Source organism: Rattus norvegicus, chromosome 3, assembly GCF_021556685.1.
Source record: "Rattus norvegicus strain SHRSP/BbbUtx chromosome 3, alternate assembly SHRSP_T2T, whole genome shotgun sequence".
Classification (NCBI taxonomy): Eukaryota; Metazoa; Chordata; class Mammalia; order Rodentia; family Muridae; genus Rattus; species Rattus norvegicus.
The window spans coordinates 42,979,879-43,002,827 of record NC_141536.1 but is presented as its reverse complement, the minus strand read 5'-3'; the positions used below and the strand labels follow the sequence as shown (position 1 = coordinate 43,002,827).

At 45.1% G+C, this 22,949-nt stretch overlaps 1 protein-coding gene across 50 annotated transcripts in view; it reads right to left on the bottom strand.

The window, feature by feature from the left end:
• The window catches only part of Pkp4 (plakophilin 4), a 203,691-nt gene that overhangs the window by 8,077 nt on the left and 172,665 nt on the right, over positions 1 to 22,949 (bottom strand). For all 50 annotated transcript variants that reach the window (XM_087650698.1, XM_087650746.1, XM_087650701.1 and 47 more), the window contains 6 exon segments: positions 11,247 to 11,430; positions 9,288 to 9,405; positions 8,065 to 8,256; positions 7,724 to 7,897; positions 4,793 to 4,943; positions 1,970 to 2,165 (listed from right to left, as the gene is read on the bottom strand). In XM_087650698.1, the coding sequence (XP_087506824.1) occupies positions 1,970 to 2,165; positions 4,793 to 4,943; positions 7,724 to 7,897; positions 8,065 to 8,256; positions 9,288 to 9,405; positions 11,247 to 11,430 (1,015 nt within the window).

Genomic DNA, 22,949 nt, shown 5'->3' with positions numbered 1-22,949 from the left:
CTTTAAGACCTTTTCTTTCTTTTCCTTTTTAAAAAGGATTTATTTTTATTTATGTGTATGAGTGTTTTGCATGTATGTATGTATGTATGTATGTATGTATGTATGTATGTATGTATGTATGTGTACCATGTGTTCTTAGAGCCCAGAAGAGGGAGCTGATTCCCTGGAACTGGAGTTATGGGTAGTTTTGAGCCTGCTGTGGGTCCTGGGGCCCAGGACCTCGGCAGGAGCCGCGAGTGCTCTTAACTGCTATCTTTCCAGCCCTGCCTGGTCCAAGCTGCCCCGTGTCATTTGCTTTCAACCAGGGATTAGACTTATATACATATTTATTGGTATATCAAGTACGCTTGCCTTTCTACAAGCACAGGCTACTTGGTGAACTTCTAAGAGTATGTAAGGTGATCATATGACTCTGTGTGTGTGTGTGTGTGTGTGTGTGTGTTGGAAGAAGCCAGTGGAATGGGATCTTAACTTCCTGAGGAGAAGTTTCATTTTCTTAACAGAAAAGGCAGGGCAGGTGGCTTATTCTTGTAATCCTAGAACTCAGAAGACTGAGGTGGGGGATTGCTATGATTTTGAGACCTGGGCTACACAGGCAGCCTGGGCTACAGGATGGGGCCTTATTTGAAAGAGAAAAAAGTAATCAAAACAAACAAACAAACAAACAAACAAACATAGTACATGCATCTGCTACTAATGAAAATCTAAAAATGCAAGAAATAAAAAGGCTGACGGGCAATACTGTCTATGCTGACGGATGGGGCTTCCTGTGGGTAAGGCAATGGCTTTCTGAACCGTTTCTGTATTTTAAGAATTCCTTCAGATGTATTAACTGGAAAGACTTGAAGAGCTGTAATGTGAATCTCAGTACTGCCATTCAGCTAATTAATAAATTGTCCCTGTGCGTGTGCCAGGCCAAGCTTTTGTTGTTAAGGATACAACAGCAGATAAGAGGACAAAGTCCTAGGCACTACATGAGATGGTAGAAGGTGACTCAAACACAGTCGGTGCCAGGGGGAATGTAGTGGGAATGGTGGGTGCGCGCGCGAGTGTGTGTGCGCGAGTGTGTGTGCGCGAGTGTGTGTGCGTGCACGCGTGTTCGAAGAGTGCTGCTAACCTTACGGTTTGAGGAAGACACTTGGCATTCCCAGTTTCGTCTCTCTGATCTGACACTAAGACAGATTTAGTCACAGCTACAGCCCCACAAACAGAAACCTCTATTTTGTTACGATTCGTTCTGCCCACTTGTGCTGCTTCATCTGTTTCTGTCATCCAAAAGCAAAGGGAGATGTGTGACCGAGCCTCTGCAGAGCACGCTCATGCCGCGTGCTGGTTTCCATGCTTTCTGGGCATGTGGCAGCAGAATCAATCTCAAGTGAGGATTTAAAGAGACATTCTTGTAGAACAGGCTGCAGGCTTGGAACAGAACCCAAGGTGCGAAGGCAGCAGTGCCCCTAAAACTGTCCCCACCCTGGTGCTTTGGTTTTTCGAGGTGCAGGCATGAACAAACGTAGCTTTAGAGATGGCTACAGCCTGGGCATCTGGGCCTCCCAATTCCTCAGTACAAGTCCTAACTCTCAAGGGACAGTGCTGGGAGGCCCAGCCTTTGAGAAGTCGCCTGAGAGACTCTTCCAGTGAGGGCAAAGGTCACTCTCTATAAGACTGGAAAGGGACTTACACCAGACATAAAATCTGTTGGGGCCTTGATCCTGGATTTCATAGGAGCCAGAGTTGTGGGAAATCAACTTCTATTGTTCGTAAACTCCCTAGCCCACAGCATTTTGTTACAGCAACCTCAGAGGATAGAGTGGAGGAGTGAGGCACACTATAATAAAGGAAACACCAGCACTTGACAGAAAGCACCCCTACCATTAGAAGTCTTATAACATGTGAGAAATACAGAAATAAATCCTCGAATCAAGCGTGGCTCCTGTACAAGGACCCCTGGGACCCAGGAGCTCACACTTGCCTGTCTCCTCTGCCTTTGGTTATGTTCACCAGCTTCTCTATACCTCCCGAGTCAGCCAGAGCTTTGGCGTTCTCCATGTTTTTGCTGGTGACCTCATGCAGAGCACAGCAGATGGCTGCCACAGTCTCATCGGACAGGATGCTGGGGCCGTTGCCACCGGGAAGCCTGTTGACCAGGTCTCGCATGGCGTATTTACCTGCCAGGTACACAAGACTAGGGTCAGCTTTTCATAGGCATCAGCTTCTTATTACTGTTGTTGAAAATCCTGATAATTTTAAGGCTATAGGAAACCAAAACTTCAAAAGAGACACGGACATGGGAAAAAATATTCAAAGCCCACAGCAAAGAATAAAAGCACACACGTGACCTTGAGGGAAAGTTAGCATTACTATCAAGTCACTTCAAGAAAGGACTCCTCTATAAAACATTACTGTCACTTGCTGAAGGAAGTGTAAATCAGTGTATAGAAGTGTTCAGGAGTCGACTGGCTGTGGTGCCCTGCTCTCCAGTAATGGCTGTAATGAAGGCTTCAGGCAGAAATGATATTCTTAATCCCAATGTATCAAAATGCAATTTCTGCTCCAAGCTTTTCAAAAATCTTATCTCTGAATCTGGACCAACTAAGGTTGCCAAAAATACTTTTCATTAAATCTTTCTGGGTCTGGTCTGTCGAGTCACCTGAGAACAGTCTGCCACTTGAACAAAGCTGAGGGTTGTACTGGCTGCTCTGTTATGAGCAGTTAACCATAGTTTCCTCAAAAGACACAAGGAAAAAATTCCTATCGAAATTGCAGGTACATTATCTCCTGAGGCAACAGTAATAGCAATGAGGCTCGGGCGGAGACGGCTGAGGCAGGCTCAGCAAGGGCAGTAATTCTTAATAAACACTCAACTTCCCTTACTACTCTCCACCAGGTCATCTCTAGTTTTTCCCATTTCAGTTACCAACTGACTATGTGGGATAAATGCACTACAAACTAAAGAAACTAAGGCTGAAGTAAATGTTTTCTTAGGCCTCGCTATCCAGGTTTCCATCAAACCAGGGTTTCTATGCAGCAGTAGCTGTGTGTCTATCACAGGCAAAGCTTGGTTAGAGCAGAGGCGGCTGAGTGGGAAACTGGCGGTGCTGGACGCCTACAGGATAAATGTGGTTCCCGGGCTTGGTGAGAAGTCACCACTGGAGAGTCCGAACGCTCAAAAACGGCCAGAATGTACAATAACACGTGACTAGTCATGTGCTTTAGCAGTAGAAACATTCTGAGTATTTATCTTTTCAGAAGAAATCCAGAGTACGGATCTAACTTCAAGTCTCAATGGAACTGCTCTAAAGGAAGGATGGAAGCTGGGCAGGGGCTGGGCCACAGAGAGGCTCCGAGAGACTCCCTTTCTGGAGGGCTGATCTGCCCCAAAGGAAAGGAAGTATTCATCTGGACAATAATAATTGAAAGTGGCATTCCTGCCAGCCACGGTGTAATGGCCTTACCTGCGAGTCATATTATTCCATTTAATGTTTACTCATTTAGTGGTGGGGCTAGGCTTGACCCGAGGGCCTTGTGAGTGCTACATAAGCAGTCCACCATGAAGCTACACTGTAGCTCTCCTTTTATCTTGTGATGGGTCTCACTTCTGCAGACTGACTTGAACCTGCTCTGTAGGCCAGGGTGGCTTTGAACTCGTCGCCTTTCTGCTTCAGCCTCCTAAGTAGTTATGATCACTGGCTGGCTCCACCAGCCAGGATCACAGCTAACCTTAAGGATAAATAATACTCTTACTCTCGCTAATGTTTTCTCTTACCCGCATCCTCTTTCTATTACTTTATTGTGTTTTAATACAATTGTATTAATATGCATATATGTAATTATACTTTAATATAAGTTGGGTCTAAATCCATAAAAAATCATGTGTCCCCACATCCCCAGCCAGGGGTCTGGAATGGAGCATTGGTGGATGTAGGGTACTGTCCTCATTTCTTCTTACTTCCTCTAACAGTGAGCCTCATGGCATTTCTTTCAGAAGCTGGCGAGAGCTCTGATTTCCACCCAGAAGCAGGAACTGAGCAGAGTCGGGTACACAGGACGCTCTGGGTTATGAGCTCAATGAGCAGCAGGTTCAGGAAAGAGGTTCCAGCCCATGGAGTGCCCCCCTCTTCCTGTTACCACCAAACTGGGATAGGGCCATGCCTGGAGACCAGCAGGCTGCACATGGTCTCATTCTTGGCTCTGTGTATGTGATGGTGTACTGACTCTCTGTCACACAGGAGCAAAGGCTAAAACATTGTGTCTGCGTGGCCTCGTCCTTCCTTACCTCACCCACACCCTAACCCTGTCTTGTGATGGAAATAATCGACAGTGGTTTGTCCGTCACTGGGGTGAGTGTTTACACAGACCTGCGAGAGAGAGCGCTATAGTGTTCATATGGTTTCTTTTTGTTACGTAGAAGATGACAGTATTGGTGAATTAGCAGACATCAGCACAAATACTGGAAAAGGGAATGAATATTTTTTCTTGCTCTTGCTGCTCAGGATATAACTTCTCTTAGGGAATGGAGACACCCATTTCATCATCTCGCAGTGCTGTTATGCACACCTGAGATCACTGGAGAACTCAGGCTTTTCTGGAAATTTACCTTCTCAGGTCAGTGTTCAGTTACTGAGCCCGCCTCGTGTTGAAGAAGAACAGTCGAAGAGCAGGGAACAAAATGTGCAAAGAAATGGGGAGCAGGCTCGGCTGTAGAGACTCTTAAATGTCAGGCACTAATAAATCCAGAGTTTTCTAATTGTCACAGTTGCTTCTCCTGCAGCTTTACTCTGTCACTAGTACACACCTATGAGCTCCTTGTTGCGAACGTCCAGCGCCATGTTCCTCAAGGCAGTGGCCACAGAAGAGACGACTCTGTCATTATCCATCCTTAGAAGCTCAACAAGGATAGGAAGCCCTTTTTCCTTCCGGACAGCTGCCCGGATATATGCTGCAAACTGGTGAGCAAAATAAGGCCTTAGTGAGTAAAAAGTAGTTTCATTCTCATGTGCTTCTGCAATCTACAGAGATAAACTAATAAATTAATGTTTTCTGTCCAGGGGAGATTAAATCAGTGGTGCCACCATTTGGGAGATAGATAGGCAGGGATGGCGGATTTAAAAAGAAATCCCTCAAAGCCTGAAGACCTCAAACCACCATCTGTCGGATTTCTGTGCAGGACACAGAAGGGAGTGATTACTCTTCCTCTCAGATATACAAACATGATTAAGGAAGGAGCCTGTTTTCTTCCCAGTTGGCCCCACGTTGGGTCCAGAGGCTAGAAGGAGGACGGCAGGACAGACTCTGCATACATTAGAGGGAGCCTGGCTCCACTGGGTTACTTATTTTTTTTGCGCACACAGCAACAATATTGAGAGTTTGGTAACTTGTCAAAAACCTGCTGAAAAAATTCCTTTACTTGGAAGAAAGGGAATTCTCCACAGACACAAGGCATGATAATTTATACCCACAGCAAAAGCATGCTTGGATGCAAAATACAATCTCAGTCAACATTAGCTGGTTACGCTCTGTGTGCCACGTGAACTGGAAAGCAACACTGAGTTATTACTGAAGAAACAACAACAAAGTAATGTTACAGAATAAAGCAGGATAATCAAAGAAACTGCTCAACTAACATCTGATATTTTCCTATTGTGGACAAAGCACAAGGACAGAGATCCTTCAGCTCATGAGGTCAGAGATCTATTAGCTCATGAGGACAGAGATCCATTAGCTCAAGAGGACAGAGATCCACTAGCTCTCTGAGATTACTGTTAATATTAAAATATGTGACTGACTGCCCAGTTTCTTGAATTCTACAGGAGATTATTTTAATAATATACTTAAGAGGAAAAATATGCCTTTTAAATATCCAATTAACATTCATTGTATGAAATGATAGCTTTTAACTTCCAAATCAAATGAAATCTACAGGGAAGAAATGTAGTACAAGGCTCACTACTGCAGAAAGCACTGGGAAGTGTGATCAGCTTCCCGAAACTGCAGGACTCCTGGCTTCCTATTTCCCTGTAGACTACCGGGCCAGCCCAATAATCCTTTTCCCACACAGCAGCCCATACATCTCATATACATAAGAAATATATTTCTTTTTTTAAATTATGTGTATCTGTGTATGTACATGTGAGCACCCAAAGTGGCCAGGGGGCATCAGATTCCCTGGAGCTTCAGCTAGAGGCAGCTGTGGGCCGTCTGATGTGGTGTAGGAAACCAGACTTCTGCCCTCCTCAAGGACAGCAAGCTTTCTTAAGTGCTGAGCCATCTCTTCAGCCCCAAGGGCCTGAGAATTTGAGTGACTACTTTTGATATTGAGAATTACTTAAATACAATGTTTGTATTTTACATAAGCTTCCTGATCCCAGGATTTGAATTCTACAAAATTCAATCACATGTGTCTTATTACAATTTTGATCACCAGGTGATTCTTTGGCTATAAAACAAATACTTATATGCCAGGAGCTATCTTCAGTCTTTGTCATTTATTATTTCGCTCAGTGCTCTCAACCACCTGGGTACAATATTCATTTCATCCCACAGATGAAGTTGCTGAGGTCAGGGCTCCTCCATGTCGGCTCACGGGAGCTGGGATTCTTGAGAGTTTAGTCAGCCTTAGTTAAGCCATCAGCACTTTAGAAATAGTAAATGCATAACCACACTGGCTAAGGGAGCACCAGACCCAAGTACCAGTCTGTGTCAACTGTCAGTCACCTGAATGAATACGCACATCTGTGCCTCCTAACAGTTCAGTCATGGAGAACTGAGTCTCACAGAGCCTTATGTCGGGCAGAGTGGGATGAGGAGCCCAAACCAGAATTAGTCACCCTTTACCATGCATTTGTCAGAAAGTTTCTAGTGACTGACACTGTACCACACAAGGACTGCCTGAGAAAGGAAAGACAGCATCTAAAGTTTTAAGAAATGTTTCAGACTGTGGTAAGGATAGGAAATCATCTACATGTCCACAAGGTTGCCCATGTATAAGAAGACAGACTTTCTATGCTTTGGAGGAGCTCAAGAAAAGTAGGCACTCCTGCGAGCACTGCCTGACCTCAGCTTTTGGAACCAGGTCCCCCATCTTTTCTTACTATGATGTGGCACTGGATCCTCCTGGGAAGGAAGCCCAGCCTCTAGATTTTTATTACTCCCCTCCCACCCCCCGTCAAGCCACAGAAGTGCTCCAACAGTGTCCGCACCAGCTTATCTTTGTTACTCATCTGCTGAAAAACCTCAGTGCTCCCTGTCTGTGGGTCAGGCCTTATTCCTGAATGGCAGCAAACAGTTTTGGATGTGATGGCCAGCTCCAAGGCAGCCGCTCTGTCAGGTCCTGTCTGCTTGGCTTCACCTGTTCCCTACTGTCCGTTTTATTTACCCATCACTCCTCTCCACCCTGGCCTCAGACCCTGCTGGCTGAGCTTGGCTCTTCCTGCAGGAGGCCTTCAATTCCTCTCTCCCCTATTTCCCTGCCAGGCCACCCAGGAAGTCAGTTTTTAGGATCACCCAGAATGGACCAGCGGAGACTATAACATTTGCTCATCAGATTCTCAGGGGAGGGACTCTGTCATATTCATTTTAAATGCTCAGAGTGGCATCTTGTCTCTTCCCCAGACAGCCTAAGTCCCTTTTAGGAACAAACTCTACAAACAAGTGTGTCCTTTCTACCTCTGAGGCTGACTTGACCACAAAGACAGAAAGAAATGTGTACAAGGAGGAAACATCCTACCTTCCAGTTGCCAGCAGAGAGGTTCTGGAGAGATCCGGCAGAGCCTTCCAAGGTGGCTGGGTTGGAACTTTCTGCTAAAAGAGTCAGATACGGTTTTACCACTGACGGGTGCCAGAGCATCTCGACTCCTTTGGGGGACTTGGACAGTCCAGGGATAGGCCCGACTCCATCCCACTGAAAGACAAATGGCACAGGCTGAGTGGAAAGGAAACAGGTAAGCCCTCTGGCTTCTGGCATGCATTTTGCTGGACTGGGTTTTTAGCTAATTGGGACAGTCTTTTCTGCCAATTGCAGCTTCTCACTTCTAACAAGTAAGACCAGAGAGAAAAGGAAATGCTAACTTGATCCTCTTGTGGCGTTCTCTTTTTCTTCTTCTTCTTCTTCCCCCAGCAGCTTGGTTCCGAGTCTTTGCTGGGAGACTCTTTTCCTAGTAAGTCATCTAGTTCATTCAGTCCGAGCAGCCGGGCCTGAGGGACTTCTAGTTCCAGCCGGTATGATAGGTTCCTCAGGGTACACACGCAGTTCTCCACTGTCTGAAACCCAACAGTGTGTAATTAAAAATGTCATATGAGATGCCTCGGCACTGCACACACTAACAGGAAATAAATGGAGAGTGTGAAGGAAATACTGCTGATTTAGACCGTGACAGTCTAAGGGGAGAAGCAGACTCTTCAGTCTTGTGGGTCAGAGTGCAGCTGTGAAGTATGGATTGATTGTCTTTATGCTAAGATACACCGGGCATGCTCAGTGCTACACAGCACTTCCTCCTCCCTTCCCGGAAGCAGTTCTATCACCAGGTTTGACCTCTGCTGCCCCTCTGTTTCCTATCTCCACTAATCTCTTTTTGTTGACATTTTGTCTTTTGCACCTGTTTTTCTGTACTTTAAATCTTTAATTGGGGGCCAACTGTCATTCCAACTCACATGTCTAAAGTCACCATTAGGGTTGGCCCACCTGGCAAGTCCTCCTTCCCAACTTGCTTGTCTCTCTCAGTGTCATCTGCAGGTCTTCTTGTTTAATGAGGCTCAACTAAAAACTTGGCTGTTTCTTTTGAACCTCCTCCCCCACCCCCGACTCATTATTCTTTTCTCTCTCAGACTCATCTTTGTAACCCAAGAACCCAATGGCTTCTTCTAGCCCAGCCCAGCCCAACACCACACAGACATACATCTTAGGACTCCTGATATTCTAGCTTGGTCTTCCTGTCTTTCCCAGCCCCTGGGGCAGAATTTGCTAGAGTGTCACAAGAGTAAATAGGAGGGCATGGTGGGGCTGGGGTGTGTCTGTCGCTAAGAGTAGGAAGAGAGCATGGGGCTGATACCTGGAAACCATGTGTGAAACCCTGGACCCATGTGAGGTCCTTCATGTCACCATGTTCCCATGGTTCCAGGCCTGTTAAGTTGCTACATTATCCCCAACGTGTCACGGTTAGGGAGCCTCATCCTATGATGGGTGAGCAGCTCCAGGCTGCAGAATTTCAGAGACGACACGTGAGATGGCATGTGAGTAGGTAGGCAGCTGCTGTCACGGCAGCCGGGAGCGTGGGTAGCGGGAAGGCACTGACCTTGCTGTCGTAGTCAGAAGTGTTCACACACGTGTGGATCACATACAACAATGAGTCTACCAGCCCCTCACAGGACCGCATTTGCTTGCGGGCTTCCTCCCCGGCAGAGCTGAGGTTCCTGGATGGACAGAAACAGGTGGAGCTGCAGAGGCGACAACTTCCCCTTCAGCCTCGAAGCCTAACTAATGATCCTTGAGAATGGCAGCAGAGAGCAGCCACTGAAAGGTGACTTGGGATGTACCACACACTGCCACTCTACCCTTTGTTCACTGAGCTAGCCCATTCCCTTAACATGACTAGTCACTCGCTCCCCTGAACCCTAGCCTTCAGATAAGTAGCTTCCATGGTGGTTCATATATAGGCTGTGATGGTAATTCTTGGTTGTCAACTTGACTACATCTGGAATTATTAAAAGCCAAATCGCCGGGCACGCCTGTGAGGGATTTTGTCTTGATTAATCTGGACTTTGAGGTGAGAAAGTCCAGAAGGTGACGCCCTTTAATCTAGGCCACACCTGCTGGCAGCCTGTGTAACAGACACAGAAGGAGGAGGCTCTCTGTCTCTGCCTGCTTGTTCTTACTCTTGCTAGCAGTCCTTTGCTGGCATTAGGAGCTTAGTTCTTTGGGAATCTAGCTACACTAAAGAGCATCTGAGACATCCAGCCTCATGAACTAAACAACTACTGGATTCTATAATTATAGTAAATTCTAATAAATCCCACATATGAGTATGTTTTTATATATATTATAGATACCGTATATTATAGATATCACATACACACACACACACACACACACACACACACACACACACACACACAAACACACTCACTCATCCATTCTATACGCTCTGTTTTTTGAGAGAACCCTGACTAATACATAGACTTTAATTTACCATAGATTCACCAATAACTCTTATGTCACCATTTTCTTTTATGGTGCCCACTGCTACCTTCTTGATCCCTATTTGTATCTTTTTCACAGTTGGAGCCCAATTCAGCTTATTTCACCCTAGTGACATTTACCAAGTATTATAGCAGGGTCACCTAAGAGCCAAGGCTGACTCCCTCTCCTTCTCTTGCTCATTCTGTCTTCATCTGTGTACAGCTCATTCTCTCTGCAACCTGTCTCTGTAAAATTCTCCCAATAAAACTGCCTCTTCTCTTTATCTCTCTCTGTGCTTTCTTACATGGCCTTTCTTTCTTTTTCATGTACGAGTTGGGCATATCCTATTCTGTCAAATCTTTCTCTGATTTGTCACTTTGTCTGCCACCCAATTAGACATCACTTTCCATCATGGGGGCTTCCTTCTGCAAACCAACTTTACCTTCATTGTTTGGGACTAAGGTGTGTGCTAAGGGCTAAGCCATAGCCACCACAGCTTGAGAGCTTTTTTCAGTAGGTAATATACACAGTGTGATCAAATATCCTGTAAACCTGGTAAGCAAATAAGGAACTGTTCCTCAAACTGGTAAAGAGACCCACAGACTTTCTACGTTAAAGGTCATGACTAAGGGCACAGAGTTGGACTGACTTACTTATAGAACTCAAAACCAACAGTTGTTGAAATAGGTCTCTTTACATCCTGAACTTCAGTGAACATAACCGGAACTGAAACAAAACTAGGCTGCGTCAGACCTGCAGTAATTATGTGATAATCAGATAAACAAACAAACAAACAAACAAAGCAAAACTCTACTACAGAGAAACGGTTGGCACTGCCACAGTGCCCTCAGGCTAAATGGGCCAAGGGGCCTTTCTGGCTAATTTACAGGAGTTATATGCAAACATGCAGCCTGTGCTCACAGTGTCTCCTCACACAGTGACAAAGTCTGTACCCTAAGCTATGAAGGAGAGCCACCACCTTTGGGGGATGTTAGCCAGACAGTGCCTTCTACAGTCAATTTACTTATGACACACATTCTTCAATCGCGTAATTAACTGGGAAGGAAGCACTGACCTCAGGCAACCTGTCGTGTTCCGCAGAACCAGCGAGGTCTGAAATTTAATTTTATGATCATCATCAAAGGAAGAGTCATTCCACCCAGAATGTGGAACTATCACAGTGTTGGTTAAGGTTGAGAGAGCATCTCGAATGATTGTCATCTTTACAGCGTCACATGAGGATAAATTCCAAAGAACCCCTGAAAAGAAGAAGTTCAAGCAAAATGTATCAGAGATCCTGCATCTTTAAGACAGGAGCAAACACATGAATCCAACTGAAGGCAACCCATCCTGCCTCTAGAATGTACAAGTTAGGCAACATTTGTCTTCTCAAAAGACTGTCCTATTTCCACTCTGTTAGCAGGAGGCTTGGATTCAATTTCCCAAGTACTGTAGAGTATATTTTTCTGTAGACATCAACAACATGGAGGGTTGCTGTATTTGCTTCACTTTCCTTATTTAAGGTTTACACATTCTCACTTTTCTTTGACTGGTTTTATTGCTATGTGTCTGAAGACTGTAGGTTACTGACATTCCTCTTTAGATACAGGAGAAAGTAATAAGGGACTATTATTGTTAACTTATTGCCATAACTCTTTATAATCTGTACAGAAATGGGATCACGTCCAAGATGTCATCTACTCTAGTGGCATTTTCACATCAACTCGCTTTCTGAGGTAAGGGAGGAGGTGGAAAGGGGATGGGGTGGCTTTCTTTGCCTCAGTCTTTCAGAGTCCCGCACTCCTGTTGTGTTTGTGACAAGCTGCTCAGAAGGCTTCACCAAATCATCAGCGCTGGATACTTGTGGGTCTGTGGAGAGAAGGGGCTGACAGTCTGCCACTGTCTATGGGAGCGCGGCGGGTCTCTCGATACAACTGATCAAGAAGCGCACTGGGCCAGACAAGACCCAAGACTGCTGCTCCAAATGCGGTGGGCCTGGAGCATGACTGAGTAGTCCTTCTCTGACTGTAAAGTATAGAAGATAGCCTTTGTGTCTGTGGGAGGAGAGGAGAAAGCAAAGGCGAGCCAAGGAGCTAAAACAAAACCAACAACAACAACAACGGAGACCCTGACTCTATGCCCAAGGGCTGCGTTCCCTGGCCATCCCTAGACTAGAGATGTGTCAGTAATGGAGACTGATGCTATGTATTGTCCTCATCCTCTGTGTCTGTTCTCCTCTTGCACTTGGCCTTGATTTCTAGACCTCATTAATTTGGTTTCTCAGCCCCCTTCCCCAAGGACTTTCACCCTCGGTCTTTCCCATCCACTATAAGCACAGCCTCTAAGGACTTGATCTTGTGTGGTGCCCATCTGTTTGGACCTAGGCTAGTTCTCCTTTAAGGAGGGTGGATATGATATAAAGGAGGGAGGATCTAGACAATTCAGAAACCGGAAGATGAAGGCTTTGATTTGTTTCTGAAAGTGGATTCTTCTCACTATGACCTTTGCTTACAGACACAAGGTCCCACTGAGAAACTTGGCACATATGTGCCTAGGTGCTTAGGAATAGAACTTTACTGTTGGACTTACTTGCTCATGGAGTGTTCTCAGACAATGGTTGGGTACCAGTTTGCCAGGGGTTTGGCTGGATTGTCTAAAGGGCAGTTGGGAAAGAACTAACTGAACATGGCCATCTTTATCTTTGCTCCATAATGGCTGTTACTGCCTGTTTCTGTTTCCCATGTGTAGAAGATATTAGCTGAACATTTTCTTAGCTGGAAGACAATGATAGACAACACCAGAGAGCTAACTCATGGAAGGTCTGTCCTGACTAAGGAACAAGAAAAAGGAGGAAGACAGAAGAGTGGGTTGAGGCATAGCAGGATTGGAAAGACTCGAACAATTCCTGCTAAATGAAGCCATGGCAACCTAGGGTGCCAGTGTGACTACCCAGGAGTGGGAGCCAGTTAGTGGCAGCATATAGCTCACTGGCCATTGATGGGGAAAATGTTATTACCTGAAACCACGCCTGCTGACAGCTCGGCAGCGTGTGATTCCTAACATGACTGCTGCAATTCTCTTTCTGTCAAAACCTTTCACGTTCCTCACATCACAAAACAGAACTCTTGGGGACAGCTTCATTTTCCAACAAGCTACTTTCTTCATCAAAGAAAAGTCAAGTAAAATGTAAGGCAAGGCTTATACACAGCAACACCCATCACACTGGAATCTGTAAGTATCACCAGATGTACAGATGCCCTTCATGATCCATGGGGAGGGGGTGGGGCGGTTGATTCTTGGTCCGCTCTGTAGTTACCGAGGCCGGCAGACGCTCCTTGTGATAATGGCTTGTGGTATCTGCACGTAACTCGTGCTCACTGTCTCCTGTCAACTCTGCATGGATTAGCTCACACACCTAACGCAATGCAAACACTGTGAGAATCTGTGGTATGCTATAACTTTTATCTGAATTTTTCTGCTGTACTGGCATTCCCTTGAACACTGTTCCTGCTCGCAGTTGACAATGCAGACGCATCTTAAGTCGGGAAGTAGCTCTTTATCTCCAAAGAAACTAAGCGGCTTGCTCCGGAAACTTCAGTAGAAATCACAACCGAAGAAAGGGTTCAGGATGAGAAATTAAGGGACACTGGCTCCAAGGTCCCTTGTTTTTGTTGTTTTTGTCTTCATTCCAAGCTACTCCTAAGCTTTACTCCTGGCTACAGGGTATTTTTCATATTTGAGAAGTCTCCTGATTTTTTTTTTTTAATTGAACTAGAATTTTCCTTCTTTTCTCCAAGGATTGTGAGTGGCAGGTAGTCTTGGATGCCATTCTATATTTCATCAACAGTCAGTTTGGGACTGGACACCAGATAAGTGCCCTCAAATCAACAAGAGCAAAGACACCATCATCATCTGACTCACAGTGGCTTTAGTCCCCCTGTGCCAAGAACCAAGATGCCCCAACTCAATTAACTTTCCCACTTGATTACTTTATACGTGCACAGAGATGGATTTTCCTGAAGGCAGATGAACATTTATTTATACTTCTAAATTGAATTTGCATTTCATTAGGCATGTGTGGGCATCTATCTAACTCTGTTCCTTTTCATGTTTTTTACACATGTGCAGGATTGTCGGTACCAGCATCTACTTGTTGATGGATTAATTTTATCTCCTGTGTTTGTTTATAAAACTCCCCTTGGTGTTCTGCCTACCAGGCTTAGAGAACAGACTGTGACTTTTCTTGAAACAACGTTCAACTGTGCCTTTAAGGTCCATAAAGCAGAGAAAAGTCCAGAAGAACATTGCAGATCTTCAGCAGAGTCTGCCGGGATGTACATGCTGCCATCTGGTTCTAACTCTCAGCCTCAGAAGTACGTGCTCTATCATGAATGCCCATCCCCCAGACTGCAAGGCTGAAAAGAATGGGGCTGCCAGAAAAGGAGATGTCAACTTGTTTCAAGACAAGCAACCCCCCAGTAGATGAGCTAATTATACATCTTTGGGTCAACTGGGGTGACTTATGGGTCATAAAACCAATCTACCAGCAAGACTCAGCCTTTTATTTCTACAACCAGAGCAGCTCCCAGATGTATCAAGACTTATCAGAACACAAAGAGCCGTGTGCCTGGGATTCTTTGTCCACATGGGGAGCCTCCGGCTATAACATCTGGATATAAAATTTCCTTCAAAAACCATGGAGCGGCATGTTCCGTCACCTCGTTCCCACACAAAAAGTTAAAATGCTAAAAGTAATTGTAATTTAGTTTAGGAAGCTGGAGGTTTTATTTATTTTAAAGCAATTAGCTCTTTGTGTTGAGGACGGAGATTTTACATATACAAATGAACTGAGAAGGTATTAGGAATTGCCGTGTGGATTGTAAAAATGCTGATTCTCTACCATAGAAAAGTACAGATAATCATGAGTAGCCAATAAGCAAAAAGAAATGCTGCCACGGGAGATGAAAGTTTGTTTTCTTCCCAAAGAATGAACAAAGTAATTAAAATACCATTTCCCATAAATTCGGCACTGCATACTGTTGAAAGCGCTCGCATTTAAAGCTGGCTGCATAACTAATCTAATGCTCAACTGATAGTGCTGTATTCACACTGGAAGCTGATTTTGCTGATTAATTAAAGTAATAACAACTACTTGAAAGTACATATTTAAAAGGACATTAAAAACCAAATAACATTTAAAAAGTGCCTTCACTGGGAATACATAACGGCCGACAAACGTGCTTTCTCTCTTGGACAGAAAGGACCATTTTTAAGCCATTTACGTTTATATTGTATTCAGTTCATGCTCTTTCCAAATTGCCAAAAATCAAGCCCCTGCACACACCACCAAAGGAAGACCCCCTAAGACCCAGTGCTCACTACAAACCACTCACTGCACTGTTTCCTCCCGAGAGCCAGCACAATCCCAGTGTCTTGTTCATTTCTGCAGTGCTAGAAATTGAACTGGCAGTGTCTTGCTAGGAGAGCGCTCTACACCCAAGCCATGTTCCCAGCCTGGACGGTTACTCTTTGAAGTCCTTGGCTTCAGCACCTTTCTTAAGATGCCTACAAGGTAACCAGAACCACCCCAGCCTCTGGGGTGTGAGGAACGTCAACGGAGATGAGGATGACCATAGCTGATTGTCCTGTCCAGGGCAGAGAGAATATCCTGCTGAGTCAGTGAATGTGCCTGTGCTGGCTTTAACAGGACTGAGTGAGGTTCACAGGCTCAAAGGGAGTGGCGCTATTGAAGGTGCCCGGAAGGTACTGTTGGAGGAAGTGTTTCACGATGGGTGGCCACTGAGGTTTCAAATACTCGTCAGGCCCAGTGCTTTCTCTGTGCTTGCTGCTGGTCCATCTGGATACAGAACTCTCCGCTGTCTGCCCAGTCCCATGTCTGCCTGCTCGCTGCCATGCTTCTCACCATGCTGACAAGGGAATAAACCTCTAACTGTAAGCACCAATCACATGCTTTTCATAAGAAAATCTGCTGTCATGGTGTCTCTTCAGAGCAACATGGACCCTAACTAAGACAGTGATTCTACTCCTGCTCTGGGACAGCAGCACTGCCCAGTCTAGATCATGTTCTTGTTCTCACAGCACTGCATCCATGGACTTAGGAGAACATGGGCGCCGTCACACACACCTGCCCTGCAAGCATTCTTGAACACAGTGGTGGGAACATTATAGTACAAAAACCCTGGTACGAGGGCTTCACTCTTCATGGGCGTGTCGGATTGTGTACACTCACACGATGCTGATACCCGGCTAGGAAGGCGGGTGGGTGGTGGTCTCTAATCCAGGACCACAGCTGGCTCTGAGAATGCACTCACTATTATTCTCCAGCTAGCCTTCAGCTGAGGGACTCAGAACCTAGACAGCCTCGTCTGCCTCTCTTCTGTGGCTGCACCTGACGATCTCTCCTTTGCTCCATACGCTCTTGACGAATCTCTGTGACTTTTTGTTGGGAAAACAGTACTATCAAGATGCTATGGTAATTACATTTTGTCACAATATGGCCACCCGCTGCTGCCTGCCAGTCACAAAACCTGCTTTTTAAACGTATGTCATTTCCTCTCAACCACTATACAGGCTAAGTAATACAGAAATCCAAAACCTGAGATACTTTAAAATCTGATTTCAGATTTTCAGATCAGGGTTGCTAAAGTAAAGTCTATGTAAACATTTTTTTAAAAAATCTAGAAAATTCTTTAATTTGAAGCCCTCCTGATCTCCAGAATTCCAGGGAAGGCATGGTCAACTTGTACAGACCTGTGCTGTCTAGAAGAACTGTAGCTATCAGCTATGTGGCCAAGGAAGCACCTGAAATGTGGCTAGTTCTGATTGAATTGTATAAAACATACTAGATTATAAAGACTTGGTATAGAATCTAAGCAAAATACCTCATAATTGATTTAAAACTGTCATATTCTATTGGATCAAATAAAATACATTATTAAAATTAATTCCACTGTCTTTGGTTTTGTCCTTACTTAAGACGGGCACTGGAAAACTTAGAACTATGTATGAAGCTCCCATGACATTTCTGTTGGGTGCTGGTCGGTTCCCAGGTGAGTTATATGCCCTCACTCAGGTGAGTTGTAGGCCTTGGGACAAACATGAACACAGCTTCACACACCTCAAAAATTCACAAAGCATGGTTCCATTTGTCACCAGGGAAGCAAGAATCTGACAGAGGTGAAATGTTCAGAGCTTTGGGCCTGTAAGGAAAGCTGTCTGTCTGTTTGGGGCCAAATCCCACCATCACACACTATTGCGTTGTCCTTCCTGGACAGTTTAAGTTATGGCCACTTCCGTGTAGTAGCGCTGGAGGCTACCACACTGACCTGAAGTAGGAAAGGCAGAGGTCCCAAGAAAGGGGGGTGGGACACCCTTAGGTAGACTATGACTGAGGAAGAGTAGGAGAGGACAACTTGAGGCCTGGGCTAGCCTGCAAGGTGGGCAGGCCAGACAGGTGGGAGGGCTGAAATGCTGACATAGCGCTTACTTCAGTGAGGGTGAATCAGGTTACCATATAGCCTATGTCACAGGACAGTGGTTTCAGGGTGAGGTGGTGAGATAAGGAACCACCTGTGAGAATGTGGGGCTTGATGCAGCTGCCTTTGGTGTTAAAGATGAGCCAGCAGTTTGTGCATGTGTAAAAATAGGGTGCTGTTGACAGAATGAGGAAGTCGGAGGGGTAACGAGGAGAGAGCACTGCCTTCCAAATGCCTGCAGTTTGCAGCTTCAGGCTAATCGCTTGAGCCTCCTACCTACCAGGGCCACTGTGCCATCAGCAAATTATACAAATGAAATGGGATTGGGATAATGGGAAAGCAATTATTATGAGTGGGACATGAGTACTGTCTTCAATTACAGGAAAAAAATGCCTTTCTGTGGATAAATTCTGAGGAAAAAATATCATGGTAGCATACAATCATTTCCAGGGTTACGGGGAGGTCACAATGGCCACTAGAGTAGCCATGTAGAGCTACTCTTGGCCTAAAGGCATGGGCCATGGTGTCTTCCTGATAGGCCTCCTGAGTGGGAGCCCTTCTCTGTCTCTGCCTGGCTCACCTCAGAGCTCCCTGGAATCCCTGCACATTTAGATGCACAGTTGGTCAGGTGTGAGAGAGCTCCCCCAGGCGTGGCTGTGGTGGAAACAGGGTGCTGAGTCTGAGGGAACAAAGTTTCCTAGATGGGAGCTCTGGAGAATGGAGGCTGGCTGCAGCAGCCATTCTGGGAGGGCCCAGTCCCAACACTTAATCCAAAGGGGCTTGTTTCTGCTACTCAGTTCTCCCCACATGAAGGTCATGAGGGGGTGAGCTTTTTGGTGTCAGGAAAACATAAGCACTGACCTGCATTTCTAGGGCTTTCTAATCACAAAGGTCAGTCGTGGCACCCTAATCTACCCAGGGGTCTTTTTGTAGAATCTCATTTGTACTTTAGCATGTTCTCTACTGAGGTAATTTTGCCACTTGGTGTGTGCTGTGAGGAGATTAAGGATACCACATGGCTGTGTAGTTCAGTGTCCCCTGGAATATTTCTTCAGGAACTAAGCTTACAATTCAGGAATGCTGACAGCTGCCCATGAGGGACACAAAGCTGGCTCCTTCTGTTGGAAGCAGGTACAATAGAACAGACAGGCTACAAAAGGGAAACAGGGAAGGTTCTGAGGTAGAGCTGGCAAGGAGCACAGTGGCCCCACCTCCAACCCTTGTTTTGCTGGTGACACAGATTCTGACAAGTGTCCTATGAGCAAAGAGAGTTAGTTATCCAGTCACTTAAGGATGTGGTCCTCAACCTTCCTAATGCTGTGACCCTTTAATACAGTTTCTCATGTGGTGATCCCCAACTACAAATTATTTTCATTGTTACCTTATAACTGCAATTTTGCTACTGTTACAAATCATAATATAAATATCTGGTATGCAGCATATCTGATATGTGACTCCTGTGAAAGGGTCATTTGACCTCCAAAGGGGTCGTGGCCTGCAGGTTGAGAACCACTGACTTAAGAGTCTATGTATGTCTGAGGACACTTTCTCATCTGTACCTGCATTAAACTAACAGCAGAAGCTTTGAGACGAGCGGGTAGAGTTGTCGGCTGCAGGGCATCAGGCAGGGGCAGAGCCTGGAACACGGGGGGCGGGGGAGTTTGATGTGGAGTCTCCCTGTGTGTGCCCACCTTCCTCATATTTATAGGCTGCCAAGTTTACCGAGGCAGTGCACCACTGCAGGCCTCTCCTTTGCTGGGAAATTCTCCCCTGACCAACGCTAGCTGACCAAGTTCTCCATGTGACTTTAGGTTCCCACTTGGGCTGCCTCATTCAGACAGAGGGTCTATTATTCCATGCACAAGGGCGCACCAGACTCTGACTGTCACTCCCGACAGAAGAGCAAAGTCACACTGCAGTGAGCTGAAACTTTAGGATTATGCCAGGTCACTAGCTTGACAGGAATTTATTGGTGGAGTTCTAGGAGAGCTCCCTAGAGTACTGGGTAAAATTCAAGTAATTAGGATCCTACGATGTCCTTCTGTTGCCACCTCCATGGAAGGGAAAGTATTTGAAGACAGAGTTGTGTCTGGTTAGCCTTTCTCAGAACCTGTGCTGGGGAGGGGAAAGCAGCCTGCGTCAGGAACTCCGCCTCCCTGCGCCCGGTTTCTCACCTGCGATGCGGGTGCCCAGGTGTGCCGCTGTGGAACAGCAGTTTCTACAGGGAGTTTGCAAGTTCTAAGTTCGTCATGCGCTAGGAGCTGGCCCATCTATAATGAACTATTTTGGGATAGTACCAATTATACCTATTTTTTTTGTCATTTTCTCATTACAAATTTTTATGGCTTGAAATGAGACAGAGAAGAGGGAGGGAGGGAGGCTGGAGCCTGGTGATGAATGATTTTGTTATTAGTGTTATAAGTAGAGCAGGTGGTAAGGATTCTTACTAATTATGGCTGGGAAGTGGGAAGGGCTGATGCTAGATTTCTGAAAATAACGTGCACAGCTCCTAATAGCTCAAGTAGTCCAGAAAAGCAGGAGAGTAATGGACTGCCTCCTGTCTAGATCCGGTGACAAATGGCTGTATAGAAGGCATACTATTGAGGTCAAAGAAACCAAAATAGAATTTTCCATCCTGCAATCACATAACTCTTTATGTATGAATGACCAACTCTTGTCAGGCTTACTGTTTGCTAAACCTTTGCCTGGATCACCTGGTTTTCCTTAGCAGGTATCTTTTTAAAAAATTAACCACCACCTAATAAGAAATTATGGAGTCAGTGACGAGGGTAAGATGGTGTGGCCCGTGTTCTGCATGGCGTCTGCAATGGATGGATGGCTTGAATTAGCCATTTGGATGAACAATCCTGTGTGACCTTGGAAAGCATACACAAGTGGGATGAACTGAGCCTAATGCTACTGAAGAACAAAGGCTGTCCCCAGGCTAACACTGGTGTCGTAGGGATGAGTAACAGGTTAGAGCTTTGGGATACCTGGTTCATTACAAGGGAGGTCTCCGGATTCTTTAAAGCATCTCCAGTTTCTACAGTTTAATACAGGGTCTTTTTAGAATGTCCAGTAAGTATAAATTCATATTTCCTAGCTCAGAAATACAATTTAATAATCTTGAACAAATGATTCGATCCTATCATTTTTAGTGACAAGATGTTCCCTTGGGATCACGGCTGTGGCCCAGAAGACACCGACTGCAGAGCCCGATGGAGGGGCAATTAGACTCTGCACCACTTTTGTGTTTAAGCATAGTAGCAGCAAAACGCCCATTGGGGAAGGGAGATCAACTCACAGCACCCACGCACACAGCTGTAGGTACACGGAGAGCACGGAATGTTTCACTGTGGAAAAACGTTCAGCACAGCGAAAGAAACACAAGAATCATGTTACGTATCAGAGAACCATTTTGATTAGCAAAGATAGCCATACTGTCTTGGGAGAATAATCTTGGCAAAAAGTTTAGTTTTTTTCCTTGAAAGTACAAATGTGGCCAAAAAATACAAGGCCCTGGGCAGTTATTACATTTAAAGCAAATGCAAAACATCCTTTTCAGAATAGTTAAAATTTCTTCACTTGTATAGTAAAAATTGTCAAACGGAAACAAAGAGGACAAAGGGAGAAACGACTTGGCTTTAATAACTAGGTTGAATTACTTAATATTGTGAAGAACAGAGGCCTACTTCCAAGTGAATAGTAATTTCTTCAAATGACTAGCAGTTTGAATTCAAGTTTGTTGGCCTAAATATTTTGATTCTAGGTTGGTTTTAATTCTCACCAACAAACTCTTAGTCCACACGAATATCAAACCTCAGAGCCACCGTCTCTGTGAATGGCACTGGCTCAGAACTGAAGGTCAGACGCACAGGGCTCTATTTCAGGGAGGGTTTTACCCAACACTGGTTCCCCGAGGGTGGGGAGTTCAGACTAAAGGGTCTTGGGTCAGAGGGGCCCTGGAGGTTGGCTGTAGGGCAGAATTGGTCATTAGAGCTGCTCTCGGCTCCCACACGAGCTCCACAGCGTCTGTGCTCCCTGCTTCTCATTCATGACAAACGCATTACCCTTGACGCTCAGGCTTGTGTCCCCTGTTCTGGCCAATGTGAAAACTAGTGGGGTTGTCAGTACAGAGACTCATGTCTTGCGTGGCTGATCAGACAAGGTAAAGTTTGAGATCCCACTTAAGCCCCTCTGTGACTGTACAGTTTAAACGACTTATAAATACCGGCTTTGGAAAACGGTTAATGGAAGGACTTAAGGGTCTCCTGATGCTCTCTGGCTTGAAGACATAGCACGGCTCACTTTTTCTATATATTTCTTCTCAATGACCGTCAGGTAAGTCTGGCACAACTGAATGTTACAACTGAGAAATGGAACAACTAACTTTACTTTCTCCTTTTTCCCTACGTTATGGGCTTTGACATATGAGAACACATATCATGCCCGTGTACAAGCACCAACAACTTTTCTAGATACACAGTATGACTTGGTAGTTTCATATTTCAATGTTTACACTGAAATCAAGCTGAGAGCAATAGCCTCTGGGAACTGGAAATATGTTTCTTACATCCTCTGTGTGTGAGAGCTGAGGGATACATTTCCAGATTGATCATTCATCATTTCACTTGAGCATTTCAGATTGATCATCCCCTTTTCAAAATTTTTAAAGGACTGCTTCATCAGCAGCCATTCCATTTAAAATGATTGCTGCCAACAGTATGTGGTTATAAAATAATTTGATTTTCTCTACTATATATGTATGTTTGAAAACAATGTTTCTTAAAAGTCAAAAAAGCTTCGAAGGGGCAGAAAACTCTGGAAGAAAGACCAGAAGGTGCTTATAGTTTTATACTGGAAGACTACACAGGATAGAGCTGCTTCTGAACTACATCCCCCGTGTCCCTCTTCAAGGCCGGGGCCCACACCTTAGGAAACCCTGTGCTCTACACAAAGGGAAGTGTGTGGCATATAGGGTGACGAAATGAGAGGCAGGCACCCAAGCAAGCACTTGGTCCAACGTCCCCCAAGCTGAAGATCACGAGCCTTCCTCACATGTGGATTATCTACTGTCAAATCAACCTGACCTACTTTTAAATAGTGGGGAAAAAAAGGGAGGAAAAGGAAAACATGGACCTTTGTGTACTTTTCTTCCTGTTTAGCAGTAAATTTTATATTATAAATTCTTTGAGGTCTATTCAGGAAAGACAATATAAGAATTTCTTACAAGAAAAAAACTTAGCACTAAAAGTTCAGAAAAGCTTTCTTTCTTCTGTGAG